The following is a 21,481-nucleotide window of genomic DNA, read 5'->3' as shown; positions in this document are numbered from 1 at the left end:
TTGAACTCCAGGGTAAATACAGATGCACTGGAAGATTACACTTACGCTTTGCACATTTGAGCAGCTTTCTGCCATATGTAATGTATACAGTATATACAGTACATATGTTTATGTGGGGTTTTTATTCAGTTACAATTATATAATAATATTAGGGATATTATCATTATTAACACCTCTACTATTGTTTTTTTTACTATTATCACCACTACCACTATTATCATTAGGGGTCCAGCCCTAAAGGGGCTTTTGTTAATGAAAAACTGACATCAGTGGTGCGTGGATGTCATGGATCTGCACTTAGAGACAAGATGAATAAAATGTGTATTAGGGGCAGTTCCGACATGCCGTCGTCCAAGTTTGATCCAGATCAGTCTATTATCGTGGAGTAATTCAGTAAAAAAAATTGTATTTTTTCATCATCGCCGCAATTTGCACGCATGCAAAAATGATGGCTTGCACAGGTTACATGATGGCATTGCAGTCTAGTAATTGGACAACAATTGGGACCTCACCAAGATGGTGGCAGGTGGAGATTCAAGATTCAAGATTCAAGATTCAAGATTTTTTATTTGTCACATACATATACATACTTTCATACATATATGCAGTGAAATGTAATAAACCGGAGCACCGGCGCAGGCGACCGCTAGGGGCGGCGCCACTATCGCCACTGACTGACTGACGTCACAACTGACGTCACAACTTTATGCATCTCCGTGGTCCCCATTACTTTGCCGGATTAATGGAAAATAAGAAAAAGAGTCGTCCACAAAAACTCCTGACCACGTCGAATTGAATCTACTGAAAAGAGCGACTGAGTGATGTGTTCAAGCTCCAGCGATTTGTCGGAAAAATAGAAGCCGTGTAATTACTCACAGAAATACCACAACGTTTTTCGTATTTCACGGAAACGTAACTTTCAAAACATTGAAAATGTAATACAAGGAAAATAGTCAAAACAAAGATTACGCAAATTAGACTTCTATCCTAAATCTCCGTAAATACTTTAACCTATATAAATACGTTGTAATTGACGCACAAGAGACCGAAAGTCAACTACCGTTACTGATACTCTGGATATTATTACATAAAACAGGGTAAGTTATAACAATGCCAAAATTTTGGTTTAAAGTAAAAAATAAACTTTTTTTTTTTAAGAAATGTCATGTATAAACAGTTTCCTACAGCTAAACGTAGCAGATTTAAATGAAAAGACAGAAGGTTTTAAGTATTGACATGTTCTTCCATAATAATTCTAATGCGAAATGAATGTTAAAGTTCCATAAATGTTGTCTGCATTATAATATAGATAAGTAATCTATTAAACTGAATTTTCCAATTGTAGATCATTAACAGAAAAAATACAATGAAGTAGTAATTACAACTAACATGTATTTATTATATTTATGAAATATTATTAGTATTATTAGTATTTATTATTATTGTTATGCAAGTTATTACAAAGGGTTTTTTTGTTATAGTTCCAGATGCCGAAAAATAACTGAAATCTAAAACAATAAAGAAGCCATCAAGGTCAGTCACAATATTAATAAAAAGTACTATGGACGTAACTCCACAATGTTTGATGTTTGTAAGTTAAGTAAATTGTGATACATTTCACAGAAAACAAAAAAAGTGTAACACCTACCTAAAACGAAAAAACTGGACCCTGTGTAGTGGTGCCTGCAGCTATATTTATTATTGATATTATCCCATTGCTATTTGGATTATTATGCCATTTTCAAAAACTCATCAGAGTATATATATATACATTTTAATATATATATATATTTATATATATACGATATGCTTATACTCCTGTGAGTTGTTAAAATGGCATTATCATACATTTTTTATTACATATTATTACATATTGTAATTATTCTTTTTTTTTTTCTTCATCACAGCTGTACATGTATTATATTAAACCAGCATGTTATACATAGTATAGCATATAAATTCATGCCACTTGTTACAAGTACTATTTTAATATTTTTAGTAAAATACTGTAATATTTTAAGAAAAATACAGACTAAAATAATATTTGAAAAGGGATGTATGTTTTGTTTGTTTTATCTTTAACTACCTCCTCTGTCTTTACACTCTTTTGTTGACTATGCGATGCATATCCGTGCGTGTGTGTGTGTGTGTGTGTGTGCACATTGTGGGGGCAGTATGTAAGTGTATTCTTATGTTTGCTACGGCTAAATAACAGTGTAATAACAGTATTGTACAGTGTAATAACAGTGTTGCAACAGTGTTGTGACAGAGTTGTAAGTCTAATAACAGTGTAATAAAAGAGTTATAACCGCTTTATAACAGTTTAATAACAGCGTTATCACGGTGTAATAACAGTGCATAAATTGTGTTCTTACATGTTGCCCTTGTGTCATGTCCCATCCATCCGTAACTGCTGGTGCGTGCAAAAACACCATGTGCATTCATCATGAAGAGCTCTACTTTAGTGTCATTTGGCTGTTTTAAATGTGACTTTGTTTGGAAAGGTGTTAAACAAACAAGGCTTCGTCCGTCCATTGACTTACTGCTATCAGCGGGGTGCAGGGGCCAGCCAGGTCGGGTTCGGAGGCTCTGCTTTTCTTTGCCTACTTCTTAAAGTTTAAAGTGTCCTCCATTAGCAGAGGTGTACGGCGAGTCCCGAGGTCCAAACGAGCGGCGGCTGGCAACAACAGCAGCAGATGGGAAGAAATCAGACAGAAAATAAGAGACATTGGTGGTGGTGGTGGTGGTGGTGGTGGTGGTGGGGGGGGGGATAAACTTGTGTCCGAGGAAATGGGAGAGATGAGGACACGTCGCACGACGGTGTGAAAAAAAACAACAACAACCAACGCTTGATACATTCAGTTACACCAAAACAACAACAACAACAACAACAAAAAAAACCTCTGCAATTTAACTACAGTCGTAACAGAAGAAGGAGACGCCGGTGGGGACTCACCTCAGCCCGCAGCGGCTCCCTCGACCTCCGCGGAATCAGAAGAGGAGCTCAACCGGCGAAAAGGGACATTCGTGGCGAAACATCCTGAAGTGGACGGAGTCTTTGTCCCCTCCGCGGGGAGAGGGGGAGAGAAAGGAGGAGAAAGAGAGAGGGAGAGAGAGAAAGAAAGAGGGGGAGCGGGAGGGAGGGAGGGAGGGAGGGGGGAGGCGGGCGGTGGTTGGAGGTGATGTTATTTATGCCACTGCCGGCAGCTCTGTCCGCTCATGAATGACAACAACTTCTCCTTCGGCTGCTTCAAGTTGCACAAACTGCAAGAAAAACAGTCACACTTTCGTCCATTCACCCATTTGCCTGGTTTAGCCGGTGTGTGAAACTAACACACACACACACACACACACACACAGGGATATACATCATAATCAAACTATAACAATAATATCATAATTAATAAATACTATTTATATATACATGCATGTTAATGATATTACTTGTTCATTTATTTATTTCGTTATTATCGTAACGTCTTTTTTTTTTATTTGTTACCTCATTATATGTTGTGAATTCTGGTGGAACTGCAAGTGGAGCAGGGTGGTGGAGCAGGGTGGTGGGGCCGATGGAGCTGCTGGTGGAGGAGTTGGTCTGCTTGAGCCGGACTGACCTGTTCTCTGTGGCAAAACCCAATGAGGCGTGACGCTCCGCCCCCTGCATCTCTTTTAACTCACTTAATACGGGGGTTGTCACCAGGTTCACCACATTTCACCGGCCACGCCGCAGCCCCAGGCAGCTGTCAAGATAGGACGCAGGCCTTTACATGTAGACCATGTCCTACATGACGCCTACTCTACATATTTATTCCATGTAACATATGTACGTGGTGTGTGCCTTTCCTGTCACACACACACACACACAAGTCCTTTCTATGGAATACAATATCACATACTGTACAGGTACTGTGCATCATTTCAATTTATAACCTACAGTATTTATAATGTACTATAAATTTCAACCGATATCAAGCGGCTTACTTAATATTCTGTTAATTATTATACTGTACTGTACCTTCATACAGTACTGAAGTGATAACATTGCACAGCATACACAGACACTTGTGACACTTTGTGTATTGCTCTATTAACGCAGACAGGTTTCATCACTTGCCAAATTGCCGCGAGTAATAACCGCTTCGCAAATAATGCGGCTTCTAAACACGGCAGCCACAGTGATTGAGTCCAATTTTACAGGTTTTATTCCTTTGGAAAAGAAATATGCTCACTTCGGTACATACACATTGCACAAGGCAGACAGACATTTTTATTAGTTTTTGTTTAAATCCCGTCCTTATGAAGCTCAACGTCCAGACGCAGCTGACCTTTCAGTAGCAAAATGTCACACCAAGTCCCACCTTAAAACTTTATTAATATCTCATTAGTACACATTTCCAGACAGCCCCAAAATAATCTGCATGTCGGTATACAAGATACGAAAGCCGAAATTTGAAAATATCAAGTTTTCTATCCAACAATATCCTCATAATTCTTTTTTTTCCCCTTTACAGAGAGAGATGATTAGTTTATGGCTCATACGTTCTAAAATAAACATTTTCATCCTCAAAGCTGTTAGTAGTTGCCAGGGAAAAGGCAAAATCCCAATTTTAACGTGTGTTTATCAAACGTTTTCCTGAATATTCGAGTTTCAGAGGGTGGACGCGTTTCATATTTTCGGAGATGAGCCAAGCTGGTTTAGGCTCAAGTAGCATTTCACCAAAACTTGGACTAAAAGTGTCTTGTCACACTGAAGAATATTTTTTTCATCACAATAATAACAATCATACTAGTAATAATAATAATAATAATAATAATAATAATAGCAGGAGCACATATTCATAATGCCAGGAAAGTGAGAAAAGCCTCCTAGTACACTTTTATAGAAATGAAACCTTTTTTTAGATTAGGAAATAAAAAATCTGTCTTCTGAAATCAAGCTGAATAATCCTGTGTAAGGTGATCTGACGCGTTACCATGGCGTTGTTCTGAAACCCCTTTAGTCCGAAATATGTACCATTGGACTGGAAGTCCATTTGTCGGACAGCACGTTATCCCAAAAACAAACGGCCATTGCTTTGAAGGCCCATTTCTCTGAAACCCGCTAACTCTAACCCTAGCCTACCCCTAACCTAACCTACCTCAACCTATCCCTAACCTAACCTACCCCAACCTACCCCTAACCTAACCTACCCCTAACCTAACCTAACCTACCCCTAACCTAACCTACCCCAACCTACCCCTAACCTAACCTAACCTACACCTAACCCTAACCTAACCTACCCCTAACCTAACCTAACCTACCCCTAACCTAACCTAACCTAACCTAACCTACCCCAACCTACCCCTAACCTAACTTAACCTAACCTAACCTACCCCTAACCTAACTTAACCTACACCTAACCCTAACCTAACCTTAATCTACCCCTAACTGCTCTGCTGAAGCCTTGTGCGTGTCAGGCTCTGTAGAAAGTTCAGAAACACCGGCACTTGCCTCCGGGACATGAGAAGGCGGGCTGGAATTAATTTATAGGTTTCTTCAGCAGCGATCTCGTCACTTGGCGGAACAGCTCAGCAGTAATGGGCCTTCGGAGCAATGGGTGTTTGTTTTCGGGATAACGTGCTGTCAGACAAACAGGCTTTTGGTCGAATGGGATATTTTTCAGACCATCAGGGTTTCCAAATAATGGGTTGTTGGAACAATAGGCAGTCCCCTCTGAGGGTAGGCGTGTTCCGCTCATTTTAGCAGAAAGGTTCGGAGAGTTCGGTCTGAAACTTGGGTCCATCATTCCAAAAACCCGCTGCAGAGTGCTGTAAGGACTGCTGGTGTACGACATAACACAGTATTATTATTATTATTATTATTGTAATTGTTATTATTAACACCGTCTCCGTACAATGGAATACACATAACGAGCAGGTCTGCCCAGCACTGAGGGACATTTACAGGGTGGTCTCATGCAGGATAACAGCCTCCGACCTTGGTCTAGCTTCAAAGTGGGAAAATCCAGGGCGAACTTTCAAAACATGGTATTTCGAATCAGTCACTGTGTCTGAAGCTGCTCACAGTATCATGTGTGCATAGATTTTTTCGAGCAGTGGCGGGGAGCGGGAGGAGGGGGGCAGTGTTTCTGCAGAGTCAGAGAATCTCCAGCCTCGACCGGAATCAGCAGGACGCGACTCAAACATACAAACACAAAAGCAAACAAAAAAATAAAAAAAAATATTTTTTTTTTTTTAAAAACGGGGCCGAATTATAATTATTTTTACCCCCAAAACATTGACAAGTATTATCATGAACTTGCGAACCGCTGCTTTCCTGGGAGGAGTTAAAGGGGAGTCAAGCTGTAAAACATCTTTCCATGGCGTTACAAGTCCTTCCATGATGCACGAGGCTAACGGAGGGACGCTCTCTCCGACATGCCGGACATCCCTTAGTGACATCAGGAAATTGACGCCATCAATGTATGAATAAATGTTAAAACAATGATTTTCACAGAACAAACCGTTTCTCAGTATAGTTTGATGTTTTTGGGAGATTTACAAGACGGCTATGACATACAGGTATTTGACTCATCTGCAGCAAAGAACAAGCAATAGTGTCTCCTAAATGCATTAATGGCATTGTTTAAGCGGCCTGAACAAATCAACAATCAGTGCCATCGATCCAGGCAAAACCAGTCAAACCCAGAGCAGCGTTTCAATCCGAGACAGAGATGCGGGGCTAAATGCTTGACATTAACACTACATAAATAATAAAGATGATTCAACTCCGAAAGGAATCCTCCACCAACAAACTAGAAGTTGAGAAAAGGTTCAAATTCTGAATCAGAATTATTCACAGAAACATGAAAAAAAGATCTGCGTTGAACAAATTCATTGATTGAAAACTATCAATGAGCAGCTTCGGTGTGTGAGTGAGAGCTTATTTTATGGAAGAAGGGGGAGTTGGAATAGAAAATAACGGTGATGAAAAACATCTGTAATGACATCCTAACCACTTAAAGTTGGGAAAAAAAACAAAAAAAAACTTTCCCTCCCTCTCCACCGTCGTCCTGGTAGTGATGGGGTGAAGGGTGTGGCAAATCTTTCCAGGGCTAGTTTTCCCAGAGAGGTCTTAACTGGCGTTACACAAACAGACAGGAAGGTAAAAAGCTCTGCAGACATCCGACAGATTAAAAAGGTACAAACATCGTTTTATAAAAGCAGTTCGGTATCGACAGATTGAAAAAAAAAAAAACACACGTAAAGAAAAAAAAAAAAAAAAACCAAAAAAAACAGGTCAAACGAACAAAGTGAAGGCAACCGATGGGTTTTTGAGTTTTGAGTGGATTAGAAAAAATTATAATAATAAAAATAAAAAGGAGCGTGGCACGAGACTACCAATGACGGCCCGGGATTCAGAGCTCGGTGGCACCTGATAGGTCAAGGCCTCTACTGTCAACCAAGAAGGAAAGCAATGAAGGCAAAGAAGAAGAAAACAATGAGCTGTGTGAAAGAACCTGCGGCCGTCACCTCCCATGCAAGCGTCATGTTAATGTCACTCTGAAGTAGCTTCCGTTTTGTTACAGTAAATATTTACACAGAAGAACACAAAGGTACCAAACAATCCGGCTCTCGGTCACCCGACCAGGAGCTGATTAAAGGATACGAATAATAAGTCACGACAAGTACTCTGGTACGTTAAAATGTACTATTTACAATAGTTAAATTATTAAAATGGCTTTTCCTGGTTGTTCCCCATCTCTCCTTTTCTCTCTTCTTTTTTTTCTGTCTTTTCTGTTCCTGCCCTCCGTCAGGGAGCAGCTAGCAGCGTCCAGGGCTGATGACATCACAACGTTGAGGGTTGATGATGTGCACGTGTTTTTTTTTTTTTTTTTGTGGGGGGGGGAGGGGGTTGCTGTCGACATCACCTCGTCGGGGGTCGATGACGTCACGACGGGGCGCCCTCCTCAGGGTTCCTCGTTGGTCTTTAACAGCTCCATAAGTGCTCCGACCGCGCCGAAATAACCCTGGAATAACCACGGAATAACAGGCTCTTATTATATAAGATGATAATGCGGCACATGACACCATCTTATCACGGCCGCCCACAGGACAGCTCGTTCCACTAAGGTTGGCTCTAGTTCAGAGCTTATCAAGGATCGGTTGATCTAGGTTTTATTTTAATCGGAGTTGTCTTGCGCCACTTCATTTGGAACCTCGCCGAACAAAATCGGGGTTAAAACCGCTGCTCGATTAAAACTTGAGTCTGCGATTGATTTTGAGTGTCCCCCATTATTATGGATCCACAATTATTAATCAGCAGCAATATTAATCTATTGGTTGTTTTGACAGAAAATTATGACACAAGAATAATAATAATAAGAATTTAAAGTCATGGAGCAACACAAATTAAATGAATCTAGGTTTATAATGGAAAACTAAAACCAAGATTAAATAAAAATCCGAATTACTTTTAAACCAGTAATTAAGTTTGGTGGAGTCGGTTTTCAATAGCTGAACCATGATTTAGTCCGGGTTTAGACTCGATCCAGGTTGGTGCATCCCACCCTGAAGACTTTTTCGAACATTTCTTTTGGACCTCAGCGTGCACTGACCTCGTGCTCCAGGAACAGCGCCCTCAGCTGGCCTTTGGACCAGAAGTCCATGGCGTACGCCAGCAGCTTGGTGGACAGAGTGTTTATCCTCAGGAAGTTTCCCACAAACACCACACGCTCGATTTTCTGATTCAAACACAGAACCCGATAAACAAAAAACAAAAATGAAACAAAGAACGTCCAAGATCATCTATGCTGGCGACCAACCAACAAACAAAATGCAAAGCGGAGTAAAATGTTTACACTGAGCGGGTCAATCCACAACCATCCGATTTCTGTTCAATCTGTTAAATCTCTCAGGGCGGAGGGATGGAAAAGGTGGTGCAGGGCTGTGCGTTAGGGCTGCGAGTTACCATCGTTTTGTCATTTTATCATCGTTTTTCAACTAGATGATGAACTGAGGCGATAAATGAAGATCATAAAATAACAGTACATTCAGAGATAAGATTAAAAAAAACATGCAAAATTCTCAGAAGTTCTCTGAACCCAAACACACATCTTTAAAGTGGTAAAAGAAAAAGCTGTAATTTATAATTAGAAACAATGTGATTTTGTCAAGTTATATGTATATATATATATATATATATATATATATATATATATATATATATATATATATATATACATACATACACACACACACACACACACACTATATACATATATAAATATCACTTATTATTGAAAGGATATTACATTTCAGTGTTTGGTGTGTATATTTGTGTGTATTGCTGCTGCTCTGCGTGCTGTGATAGCCCTGTACAATGCTGCTTGATTCCGAGTCACAAGGCAACACTGTAAAGAAGCTGACAGCACACAGAAATCACCGCACTTTTTTCTTTTTAACCATTGATTAGCTGTAAGAGAAGGGTGTTTTTTGCGATGTCAACGGAAATATCTGACTATGATCCTGGTCGTAAGTAATCAAGTGTTGCTTTTGCGGATACGGTGTAAATCGGCACCATCTACTGGTGGAAATCAGCACAAATCCTGCAGGGAGGACGCTGACAGAGCGATACTGCTTGAAGTGGCTCTCTATAGGAGAAAAATCAAAACTGGCGGTCCCGCCCATCTCAAACCTTTCAGAATTGAGTAATGCCCCCTCCTCACCCCCACCTTTTGGCATTTTTAGGTGGAGTGAGGCTCACGTAAGATATGACTCCTTAAAACACATTCAAACCAGAGGGGTTGAGTGGACAGTGTAAAAGGTTTGAACATCTGGCCTCTATTAACACGGTTCCATGTAATTCAACGATCTTAACGTGACTTGTAATGTGTGTGTGTACCTCGTTAACAGCACACATGCGTGCTATCGATCCTATGTTGTTGGTGATGGTGACCAACGTCGCTCGGGCCAGATCCTCCTTACTCACACTCTCTCTCTTCTCCTGGCTCATCATGTGACCAAAACTGCACACACACAGCAGAAAATACACAGAACACAAGCGCGCACGCACGCACGCACGCACGCACACACACACACACACACACACACACACACACACACACACACACACACACACACACACACACACACACACACACACACACACACACACACACACACACACACGTAAGCATAAAAATAGACTTTGTGCTTATCATTGTATTCTAATGATCCAAAAGCAACAGCCCTGTACAACATTCAGTTCCATTATATTCTACTTGACTATTCTAAGGCTTAATCTGCCTCCCTCCTCTGTCGGGACTCGAACCAGCGACTCTCACTGACCTGGAAGCCACCGCTGACCCCTGCAGGCCGAAGCGCTGGTAATCCCCCCCGTAGATGTCCTTCACCAGCTTGTCGACGCTGGTGGAATCCCCCCTGCTGGCCATTTCCAATGCCTCCTCGAACGTCTCGCAGCCGGTCAGAAGGCAGCACAGCCCCAGGAATGTACCACCGCCCAGACTGACGGGGGACAACAGACATATAGAGTATAATACCTCTCATATTGACACTGATCTTCGAACAGTATGACTCTGATCACATCTAAAACATTTTTATATTTTTATATACTAAGCTACGCAACAACAGGTTACGTAATAACGCTGCATTTTGTAATAACTTGGCACAATGTAATCATTTGACCTGTATTATGTAATAACACCCACATTTTGTAATAACATGCCACATTTTTTAAGAAACAATTGCATTGAATGCAATACATTTTGCTGAATTTTGCAATTACCCATTACATAATGCAGATTTTTTAGATAAAGTGGTGGTTATTACATATTGTTGAAGTTACAACATTTTATGATCAATATGTATTACTGTCGTCCTTTATATCAAGTGTCGCATTACTTGGTAAAGTTTTACTTTGTCAGACCTTTCAACCCTGGGAAAATATTTGAAGTACCACAACAGTGTAACAGGGAGTCTCTGTGGAGTTTGATTTCCTGCAGCTAAATGGCTCCATCAGTTATTTACACCGTAGCCGTCTCGTAACGAGGATCATCACATCGTATGCAAGAAACTATACGGCTAACTATATATACACAAATTCATATCATTAGGATTTAGCCCTTGAAATGCTTCATCTTGTGAAGTTACTGAACATGTTTACCAACTAGAGATGCACCGATTGCGATTTTCTTGGCCGATTCCTATTTCAGATTTTATTTTTTTTTTTTTTTTAAGTGTGACCTGCAGATTCCAATTTGTGATCTGCTGTACGTCAATGACAAATACATCACGTGATCTGATCACACACATCATTGGACAGCTGCACATATGGTCTACCGCCGCAATTTTCAGTTACCACAATAGTGATATTGCTGATTTTGACAATGTTTATTATTATAATAATAATTATAATATTATAATAATAATAACTTAAATTTGTATAGCGCCTTTCAAAGAACCCAAGGTCGCTTTACAGGAGAGAGGCAAAGGGGGGGGGGGGGGGGCAGATTAAGGGAGAGAGGAACAAAAACAAAACTAATTGTTCATTATTTGTTATATTCATTATTGTTCATTATTCACTATAGAACAATAACAGAACATGAAACTGTCACTGAGTTCCAATTCAATTGAACAGGGGACTGTCACCAACTTTCAGTATAATTCAACCTGTAACTCTCACTGAGTTTAATAGGACACAACGTATAACTAACATGGAAATGTCCAAACTTCAATTAAAAGTCTCTTTCACTTTAAATGCAAATATACATTTATATTATATTAATATGGTACTTTGCAAATAAATTGCAATCATTACAAAAAAATAAACAAATAAAATAAATGGCTGACTCTTCTCACTCTCTGTTCACTGGAAGTCCTCCTTCCCTCACCGTGCGTTAAACCAAGTGAATCAAATCCAACGACTCGTTTTACTGAGTGACTCATCAAGAACCGAGTCTCAAAAAAGAGTCAAACTTTTCATCACGATCGGAGCTCTGCTGTCACAGCGATAGATACACAGTCTGCACAATGATAGACTCTTGTCAGGGGATAAATAAATAATTTATCTAATCTTCTTTGTTTACCTTGAAGTACCTCCAAACAGCCGACATTTTCTTTCTTTCTCTCTTCAACTCTCGTCAACTACGCAACTCAGTTACATTATGTTGGTATCGGGTTTGAGTATTGGAGCATTTTTAGGAGTACAGTACATTAGCACAGTATATGGTGTGTATATATAGTATATATTTGACCGGCCGATCGATCGGTGCATTTCACGTTTTATATGTTAACATTACGGTCACGTTTATGTGCTTTATTATACCTCTCCCACTTCCCATTTTACCTCACAATGCAGCGTTACACCTCGGTGGATAATAAAGTACCGCTCAGTGCGCTGCTGCGTATCAATGGATGTTGAGTGAGAGGAGAGGGAGGGCTTACAGAACCACAGGTCGTATAGCACCTGGCCAATCCAAGGGATGTAGTTTGAATACACAATAAATATACGGTATTGTTTTGTATTTATTGATTGATTTCCGTCATTAAATTACAATAATATATATATGTAAAAAAATTGTTGCGTCATTTCAGCTGGCATTTCGTACCTGCGTATTTTGACTAAGAATTGTGTAGTTGGTACCCAAAATGCTTGCAGGTTGGCGGGTCTGCTTTGTTGTAAGCCCGCAATACGCAATAACTAGGGCCTTCCCAAATTCATGGTAAATTTTTAAAAGCAATTTGAAAGAAAAAGACAGCATTTCACGGCGATGTTTGAATTACATTTTTTAAGCACATGCAGTCAGGCCAAACAGCTCTCATCGCATGCAGTGACGTTTCATCAGGTGCCCAGTGTTCTATGTTTGCATCCAACAGCGCCATCGTTAAAAGACTCACTGAGACGAGCTCAACACGCACTCAACAGTTTTAAAATGATCTAAAATCAGCACTAGGTAACTTTTGGAATTTAGCGCCCCTACAGTTTCTAAGTGCAATAACACCACTGTCGTAAAACTAAAAAAAAAAGTGCCGGAAAATAATTTATTTTACCGGACAAATTTGAACCTTATCAGTCATGTTTCATTAACAGTCTATTTACAATTTCAGATATAATGTACACATAGGTTACAGCGCCCCTTGCACGGACCTCGCCGCTTCCCGGAGCCGAGGGGGGAGAGGGCGCGGGGGAGGGACGGGGCCCCCTGCCACCACTGTAGGTACCAGATGAGCTCGGCCTGGCTGATCGGCTCGCAAACGCGAGTCAGAGGGTGAAACGAGGCCCGTGGCGCAATGAAAGTGAGGGCCGGTGCTAGAAGGCTGAGCTGGGATCCGGGCGCACAGCTGGCCCGTCTTGCCGGGGAGCTGGAGCTGATACGTTTTGTACGAGCATTATTACCGGAGATGACTATGTCTATGTTATGAGCCTACCTGGTCCCAGTCACTCGCTTGTAGTTGTCCTGCGAGTGCACGGCCAGGATGGAGACCCCGGACCCTATGTTGACCAGCAGCATGGGGAAGGGGTCATCCAGCGAGCAGGAAGTCTTCACGCTGCTCTGAGTGTCCGACGGATTCAGGAAGTAGTAACACTCCGGCTGACCGTTAAAACCAACACCGTCCATGTAGAGCAGGCCGCGGATCAGGCAGTCCAACTCATCCAGCTTCAGCAGCTCCAGGTCAGCCATCTGCGAGCCGGACAGACAGGAAGACAAGACAGACAGACAGACAGACACGCAGAGAAGGAGACAAACAGAAGTAGCGACAGACAGAGGGAGAGGGAGACAGACAGAAGGAGAGACAGAGACAGACAGAGAGAGAAACAAAGACAGACAGAAGGAGAGGCAAACAGGTAGAGAGACAGACAGAAATAGAGACAGAGGGAGAGAGAGAGAGAGAGAGATAGAAAGAGGGACGGACAGAGGGAAAGACAGAAGGAGAGACAGACAGAAGGCGTGAGCGACAGGTTGAGAGGCAAACAGAAAGACAGAGAGACAAGACAGAAAACGAGACAGAGAGAGCGCTAGAAAGAGGGATGGAGAGAAAAACAGACAGAGACCGACAGAAGGACAACAAGAGAGACAGACAGAGAGGTATGGAGAGAAAGCCAAAGTGTTTATCTCTCTGTTTGACGACTCTCAAAGAATCGCGATTCTCATGTCGTCCGCAATCGCGCGGCCCCGCCTCCCCTCCCCCTCTCCCTCTCCCTTTCCCTCCCCCTCACCGTTCTGAAGTCGTTCTCGAACTTGTACGCCCCTCCCCCGGTGGCGCAGAGCGTGGTGTGCAGGGAGGAGAAGTTCTTGTCTCGCCCCATCTGGATGAACTGCGACATGGCCTGCGTGGGGAAGCGGATGAAGTGCAGGTTTCCTGTCCGGCCGCACATGGTCAGGTTCCTCAGCTCCAGGTGAACGTCGCGCACCCCTGTCTTACCTGGAGGACGGTCCGAGAAGAAGAGATGTAAAAATGTAAAACAAATAAATCAGTGTCATTTAGATCATGACATTTGAGTTGACAATTAATTGTCATACAAATAATAGCCATCAACAATTTAATTGTATTTTTTCTTCATTTTAATTCCATTATCATGGTATCACAAGTTATAATATTGTAATAATACATGTATATTATTGCAGAAGAGCCATTTATTGACATTGAACATAAAAATGCAGTTAATTCATTTGTCTGTCTCTGACTGATGGAGATACACCTAATTATCACTTTATTTATTGCAAAACTTCTTTCATTGGTTGAAAATTTCCCTCCCCATTAAATGGAAAGATTGTAGAATCTAACGATTTTACAAAATAATAGCAGACAGCTCAAATGGTTGCGATCTGGCCATTATGTAATACAGGTACTCCTCACTTGACGACCGAGTTCCATTCCTAGGACCAGTTCGTTGAGCGGATCGATAAGCGAGGACCTGTGTTATTTCACGGTAGTGAAACAAACGCTAGTGTAGTACATACTGAGACTGCGGGAACGTGACGGAGAGTGAGAACGCTGATGAGATGAGATGAATACACTGTATATAGTGTATTGTATATAGTATATAGTGTATACAGTGTATATAGTGCATACAGTATATATATAGTACATATAGTGTATATAGTAAATATAATGTATACAGTATATATAGTGTATATAGTATATATAGTCAAGATATGTGCAATACACTTCGTACTCTGGTTCCTATTTATGGTGATTTTTTACATTTTTTGTTTCTATATATTTTATATTGGCTATAGTGTGTACTTGATATGCTCTCTATTTTCTGCTGTCCCCTTTTTGCTGCTGGAACGATGTAAATTTCCCCGTGGTGGGACTAATAAAGGTTTATCTTATCTTCAAGATTCAAGATTCAAGATTTTTTATTTGTCACATACATATACATACTTCCATACATATATGCAGTGAAATGTAATTATGTATTATGTATATCTTATCTTAGTGTATACAGTATAGTATAGTATATATAGTGTATATAGTATATATAGTGTATACAATATATAATGTATATGGTATATAGTGAATATAGTATACATCGTGTATATAGTGTTTGGGGTATATAGTGTATACAGTATATAGCGTATATAGTATATATCGTGTATATAGTGTATAGGGTATATAGCGTATATAGACTGAAGTATACAGTATATAGCGTTCAACAGTTCAACTGACTGAAGTATACAGTATATAGCGTATATAGTATATAAAGGGTGATGCGCGGTGAGATGCTTGAAACTGAGACACCCCCCACGCAGTGTGCACGCCACGGTATTGGTCGTAAGTCAGAACGGTCGTGAAACAGGTACGTCGTTAAGTGAGGGGTATCTGTAGTTGTGACAACTCAAACAAAAATACGAATGACATGCAGGGAAACTCAAGCTTAGACTCTGTAGTGGGTGTGCATGCGCGTCCAAACCGTAGGCTGTGTTGGAGGTCAGGTATTTCCTTATGGATTTCAGGTTCTCCAATTCTTCCTGTTCTTCTTCTGCCGTGACGTCGACTGGCTCGAAATACACCAGCTTCACAAGAGTACCTCCGATGTCCATCCCAAACCAGGGGAATGCTGGAGCGAGCGAGCGAGCGAAGCGAGCGAGAGAGAGAGAGAGAGAGAGAGAGAGAGAGAGAGAGAGAGAGAGAGAGATCATTGTTTAATATCTAATACTATTGAAACGGTCCTTCCAAAACCCAAATGAACCCGTCCAGCTAACATCGGACACTGTTTGTCCTCTCTCAGAAGCAGTGAATGGAGACTCAACAATTCTTTACGATCAAACCTCAAACCTATTGCAGTGCAACTGACTGAAGTCAAAACCTTTTGGGACCTTTTGGGGTGCTTCATAAATACTTTGACTTCTTTCTCTACTGTCTGGGAGGCTTGTAAAGCCACCTGCCATGGCATCACTCACTCCACCCAACCGAAAAAGGTTGAAAGAGACTGATGAATTTTATATGAATTTAAATGTATTTTTATATTCACAAACTGCATTACGTTTAAGGAATCAGTTCGTTTCAGTTAGTTAGCTAGGTAGGAATTAGGTTATTATGTTCTGTTTAGTAACTATTGTGCATAATCTCCGGGTGCGTTGCAAATACATTTCACTGCATATATGTATGACCATATGTATATGTATGTGACAAATAATCCCCTTGAATCTCTTGAGTGAACTAACTGAGCTACTGAAGGACATCAAAAGGCAGCACAAAGCTGACCCGAAATAGAACTATTTTCAAACATATATATATAAATATATATATATTAATATATATTTCCCTTGGGGAAAATAGCTTCCAAATGTAGTGCAGTTAAAGTATAAAGACCCTTAATATGTATTTGCTCAAGTACAGCTACAAATACCTCAAAAGGCACAGCAGTTTATTCCACAGAGCAACATGTTATAATTACATGGTATAACTACATGTTATCAGTTATGAGGAGTCAACAATAAAGCTGACATTGACCTTAAGTAACCGCCCACTGTGACCTTGTTTGCTTAACCTTTTCTATGAATCTCTTCATTGGTTTTACAGCTGTACTTCTTCCATTACTGAACTACCATTATAAGCACCAATAGTAATAATAGAGCCAACGCCTTCTACACTCTTCAGTTTTGACCGGGAACGATCAGCTGCAACCCTGAATGTTACTTCAGAGGAGATAACCGGGACAGAGGTTGCCAGAGCAATCAAGAGCCTCAAGAACAACAAGGCACCGGGACTCGATGAGGTAGCTGCCGAGTTGTTGAAGCACGGCCAGGAGGTCGTTGTGGAGAGCCTCACCCGCTTGTTCAACATGATTTGGCATGCAGAAGAAGTTCCTGCCGATTGGAGACGTGGGGTCATTGTGAAGCTGCCTAAGAAAGAAAACCTTGCGGACTGAAACAACTGGGGGGGCATCACACTGCTGTCTATCCCTGGCAAGGTATTCTGCAGTGCACTGCTCCAACGCCTAAAAGAAGAGGTGGATAATTTCTTGAGGGAAGAACAAGCTGGCTTCCCGAAGGGAAGGTCCTGCTCCGAACAGATCTTCTCTCTTCGCAACATCATTGAACAGTGCCAAGAATTCCAGACACCCCTCATGATCAACTACATTGATTTTAAGAAAGCTTTCGACCGCATCCACCGGGAATCACTGTGGCAGATTGTCCAGCTGTATGGTGTACCACCAAAATACGTCAACATCTTCAGGGCCCTGTACCACAACTCCACTTGCAGAGTCAAAACCAACAACGGCTCAACCGAAGACTTTGACATCGTCACCGGAGTAAGACAGGGTTGTATCCTGTCACCCTTGCTTTTCATTATTGTCATCGACTTTGTGATGAGGAAGACCGTCACTGGTGAAATCTTCGGCATCAAGTGGGGAGGGGACAGACTGGCCGACCTGGAATTTGCGGACGATTTGGCTCTGTTCAGTCATACCCACCTTGCACTCCAAGAGATGACCAACAACCTCCATAAGCACGGGGAAAAGGTCGGCCTATGGATAAGCCAAGAAAAGACCAAGGCCATGACCGTCGGAGAGGACCAACACCCTCCACCTCTCACTGTAGGGGAACATGACGTAGAGTACGTTGAGAACTTCACATACCTTGGAAGTAACATCTCAAATACAGGAGACGTGGAGAAAGATGTACGAACCAGAATCGGCAAAGCTGTAGGAGTATTACAACGGCTCCGCAACATCTGGTCTTCCAAAGCCATCAATACGGACACCAAGCTACGCCTCTACATGTCAGTGGTCATCCCAACAGCGACCTACGCCTGTGAGACGTGGATGAAGACAGCCAGCATCACCAACAAGTTGGATGTCTTCCATCGACGATACCTCAGATCCATCTTGAGGATCTCGTGGAGAAACCACCTCACCAACGAGGAGGTGATGAAAAGGGCAGGGAGAAAGAGAATGGCTGGGCACGTACTCCGACTGCCAAGAGAGAGACCGGCAAGTGTGGCAATGGACTGGATGCCAGAGGGTGGAAAGAGGAAGAGAGGGAGGCCAAAGAAGACATGGAGACAGACAGCCAAGGAAGACCTAAATGAAATGGATGTCAACTGGCATGGAGCAAGAAGGGTCGCCAGGGACCGGAGCAAATGGAAGGGACTCGTCGCCCAATGTTCCAGAAGGAACGGGATGAACTAAGTCTAAGTAAGTAAGTAATAATAGTAATAGTACATAGATTCACCCTTTACCTCAATATTATTTTGTTCAGCGCTCAGCCCACGGAGCTGACAATGTACAAAGACATTCACCGTGATTGGTTCTTTTCTGAGAAGGGGCGGGCCTTATAGCGCCATATGATTTATCGTAATATAAAATGATCATTATTATAACTTGAGCAAAGGCGGCTTGGATTCCATGTCAACTATGGTGGTCACGTTCATGTTTTATTAAACTGTTTCTATGCTCAGAAACAGTTTAGAACATTTTTGTATGTAAATACTGGGATATGACGGTGATTTTCAGTCATAGTAACATGTTCACAGACAACATCAAACGCGTTACACATAAACATACGCATACAACATACACGTTTAAGGTGAAGGTGTGTGTGTGTGGTTGTGTGTGTGTGTGTGTGTGTGTGTGTGTGGGGCGTAAATGTAGGTGAAAGGTCTCTGGGATAATGCGCCTCAATTATCCACTATGTTTGTTTGTTGTGTGTGTGTGTGTGTAGGGGGGGGGCTCACCTCCATGGAGCTATAATTGGATATGATTGGGAAAGGATCAGTGCTAAAGAGTCATTTAACGACATTGTATTGAGAAACATTGTTAATTTGCCGTGCGCTGCAGCACACGCCCCTCTATGATATCGGATGTTTTTACATGTGATTGATATGATGTGTGTTATGATGCAGGCTGGGTGAAAACGCCTTGTTATTTAGCATTTTTTCCAATGGTATTTCACGGTATTTACTTGAAGGGCATCATGATCGTCATGTGTAGTCTAAATTTTAAGATAAGAATATATGATCTACATTTCCTCACAACATGCAATAACAGCAGGAGTTTTATCAGAGGAAGTAGAGTGTTGGTTTGATACCATACTTTAGATAAACCACGGCGTTCACTGTGATGACCCTCAGCCGGACTCATTGACGCAAGATGTGATGTAGCGCAACATGGAGCTCGTTCTCCACCTCCGGAGTGGAGAGAGCAGCGCTTGGTTCGACTTGTCAAATGGAACTGGTGCAAAGGTGACATGAAATGCTCACATCTCAACCCTGTATCTTTTCAAAGGGGAATGAGCGATTAGATTACACTGTACTAATCTTACACGACTGAGTGTGGGATGTTGGGAGAACATGAAAGGCGACAAATCATATTTGTGTCATATTTGATTTTCCAATACGAAAAAGCATAAATTTAAAACAAGCTTCTTCGGGCTGGAGAGAAAAGGGCTTAAAGATGAACTAATGACTAAATATTAAAAATCTAAATAAATCAGGTACCGCCCCCCCACCCCAATGGAAATACTGTATATCACATGACAACTTCTTTGTCGAAATCATAGATTTAAGACATAAATCAGAGATTTAAATGTAATACTACTTAAAATTATATTCTTAAGACAAATCTTAACAAAATGTAAGATTGTTTTTTGGATAAATCACCTCTCTCTCAGTGAAAAAATCTATAAAGTCTATAAAGTAAAGTATTGCTTATGAACTAGAATTATTATATTCTATTGATTCTATTCTTTTTTTTTTTTTTTTTTTTTTTTAAACACAGAACTTTGGACAGGTAAGTTAATTAATTCAATCCAACAATATGTTCTAGTTGTAATTTAGACCTCGTCAATTAAAATGCAAGATTATTTAATGACTTTAAAGGTCTAATATTTGTAAAATGACGTATAAGAAAATGCTAATCTTTTTAATGATCTACAGACCTGTAGGCCTGATAAACCTTATACAGTATATGAGTGTAGTTTGATATTAAATTAACAGTATTACAAACAATGAACAATCCTTCATCACAAACAATCGGTCAAGTATTCTGGAGCCTCACTGATTTTGGGATGGTGTCACCTCTTGATATCGTTCAGAAAGTTCTCTCACCCACATTTACATGACAGTAATAGAATGGGAGAGTCTTGGACATATTAACCTCTCTCTCTCTCTCTCTCTCTCTCTCTCTCTCTCTCTCTCTCTCTCTCTCTCTCTCTCTCTCTCTCTCTTCTCTCTCTCTCTCTCTCTCTCTCTCTCTCTCTCTCTCATCTCTCTCTCTCTCTCTCTCTCCTCTCTCTCTCTCTCTCTCGTCAGTGATCAGCTCATCCCGTCAATGATTGATTGACAGGATGTAACCCCCCTGCACACATTCTAATGTGCAACATTCAAGACAGTCAACTACTCCTTCATTAGCAGAGGTTCGACTACTTTGTTTTACAGCAATATTTAAAAGTGTAGAGAAAAGAGTTGTTAAAAGGTTTTACATTCTCCTACTTAAATCTAGCGCGTATCATTTGATTGTTCCCAAAGTTCAGAGCAACCTTTAACAGGGAGAGTATGTCCAATAAAATGGCTATTGAGTATTTCTAGAAAGCAATGAACACCGTGTGAAACGCTGCTTCCTTCACTCACCTATCTGTCTTGGTGTTTATCTACTCTTTCTTACCTGGCACTCGGTGTCAGACGCTTGTCTGCTTTTAGGTTCCATGGGCTGACATGAACGGACCAGCGAAAGATCACATTATTTTTGAAGTTCAGAAAAGGTTTCTTTACTCTAATGCCGCCTTTGAGGGCGGGAAAAAAGAATCGACGTTTAATCAACACCATCACATGACGTAACTAAAAATCCTGAGACCAGATCCCGTCTCAAACGACCATATCCACATCATATGGATGTACGGTCTAACTCTGAGGGAGACAAGCTGACGGGGCGTGGAAGGAGCAGGTTATCAGCACAGTTTCCTGCTTGCCGTTATAAGCCAGTCATAAAGCAGAGAATCTCTGAACAGACATTTTCAAAGTTTAGCGGCTT

General features: G+C 41.1%; 1 protein-coding gene across 1 annotated transcript in view; it reads right to left on the bottom strand.

Annotated features, from left to right (window-relative positions):
- Window positions 1-7,427: 7,427 nt before the first annotated feature.
- The window catches only part of pank1a (pantothenate kinase 1a), a 16,825-nt gene continuing 2,771 nt past the window's right edge, over window positions 7,428-21,481 (bottom strand). The window contains exons 2-8 of the mRNA XM_080016077.1: window positions 15,920-16,066; window positions 14,219-14,424; window positions 13,429-13,682; window positions 10,330-10,506; window positions 9,884-10,007; window positions 8,598-8,723; window positions 7,428-8,009 (exon numbers count right to left, since the gene is read on the bottom strand). Coding sequence (XP_079872203.1) covers window positions 7,950-8,009; window positions 8,598-8,723; window positions 9,884-10,007; window positions 10,330-10,506; window positions 13,429-13,682; window positions 14,219-14,424; window positions 15,920-16,066 — 1,094 coding nt within the window. The 3' untranslated portion in view covers window positions 7,428-7,949. The remainder of the gene's footprint in view (window positions 8,010-8,597; window positions 8,724-9,883; window positions 10,008-10,329; window positions 10,507-13,428; window positions 13,683-14,218; window positions 14,425-15,919; window positions 16,067-21,481) is intronic.

The sequence above is a fragment of the Zeus faber genome (assembly GCF_960531495.2).
Source record: "Zeus faber genome assembly, chromosome: 16".
Taxonomy (NCBI): Eukaryota; Metazoa; Chordata; class Actinopteri; order Zeiformes; family Zeidae; genus Zeus; species Zeus faber.
This window is presented reverse-complemented; position numbering and strand designations above follow the sequence as displayed.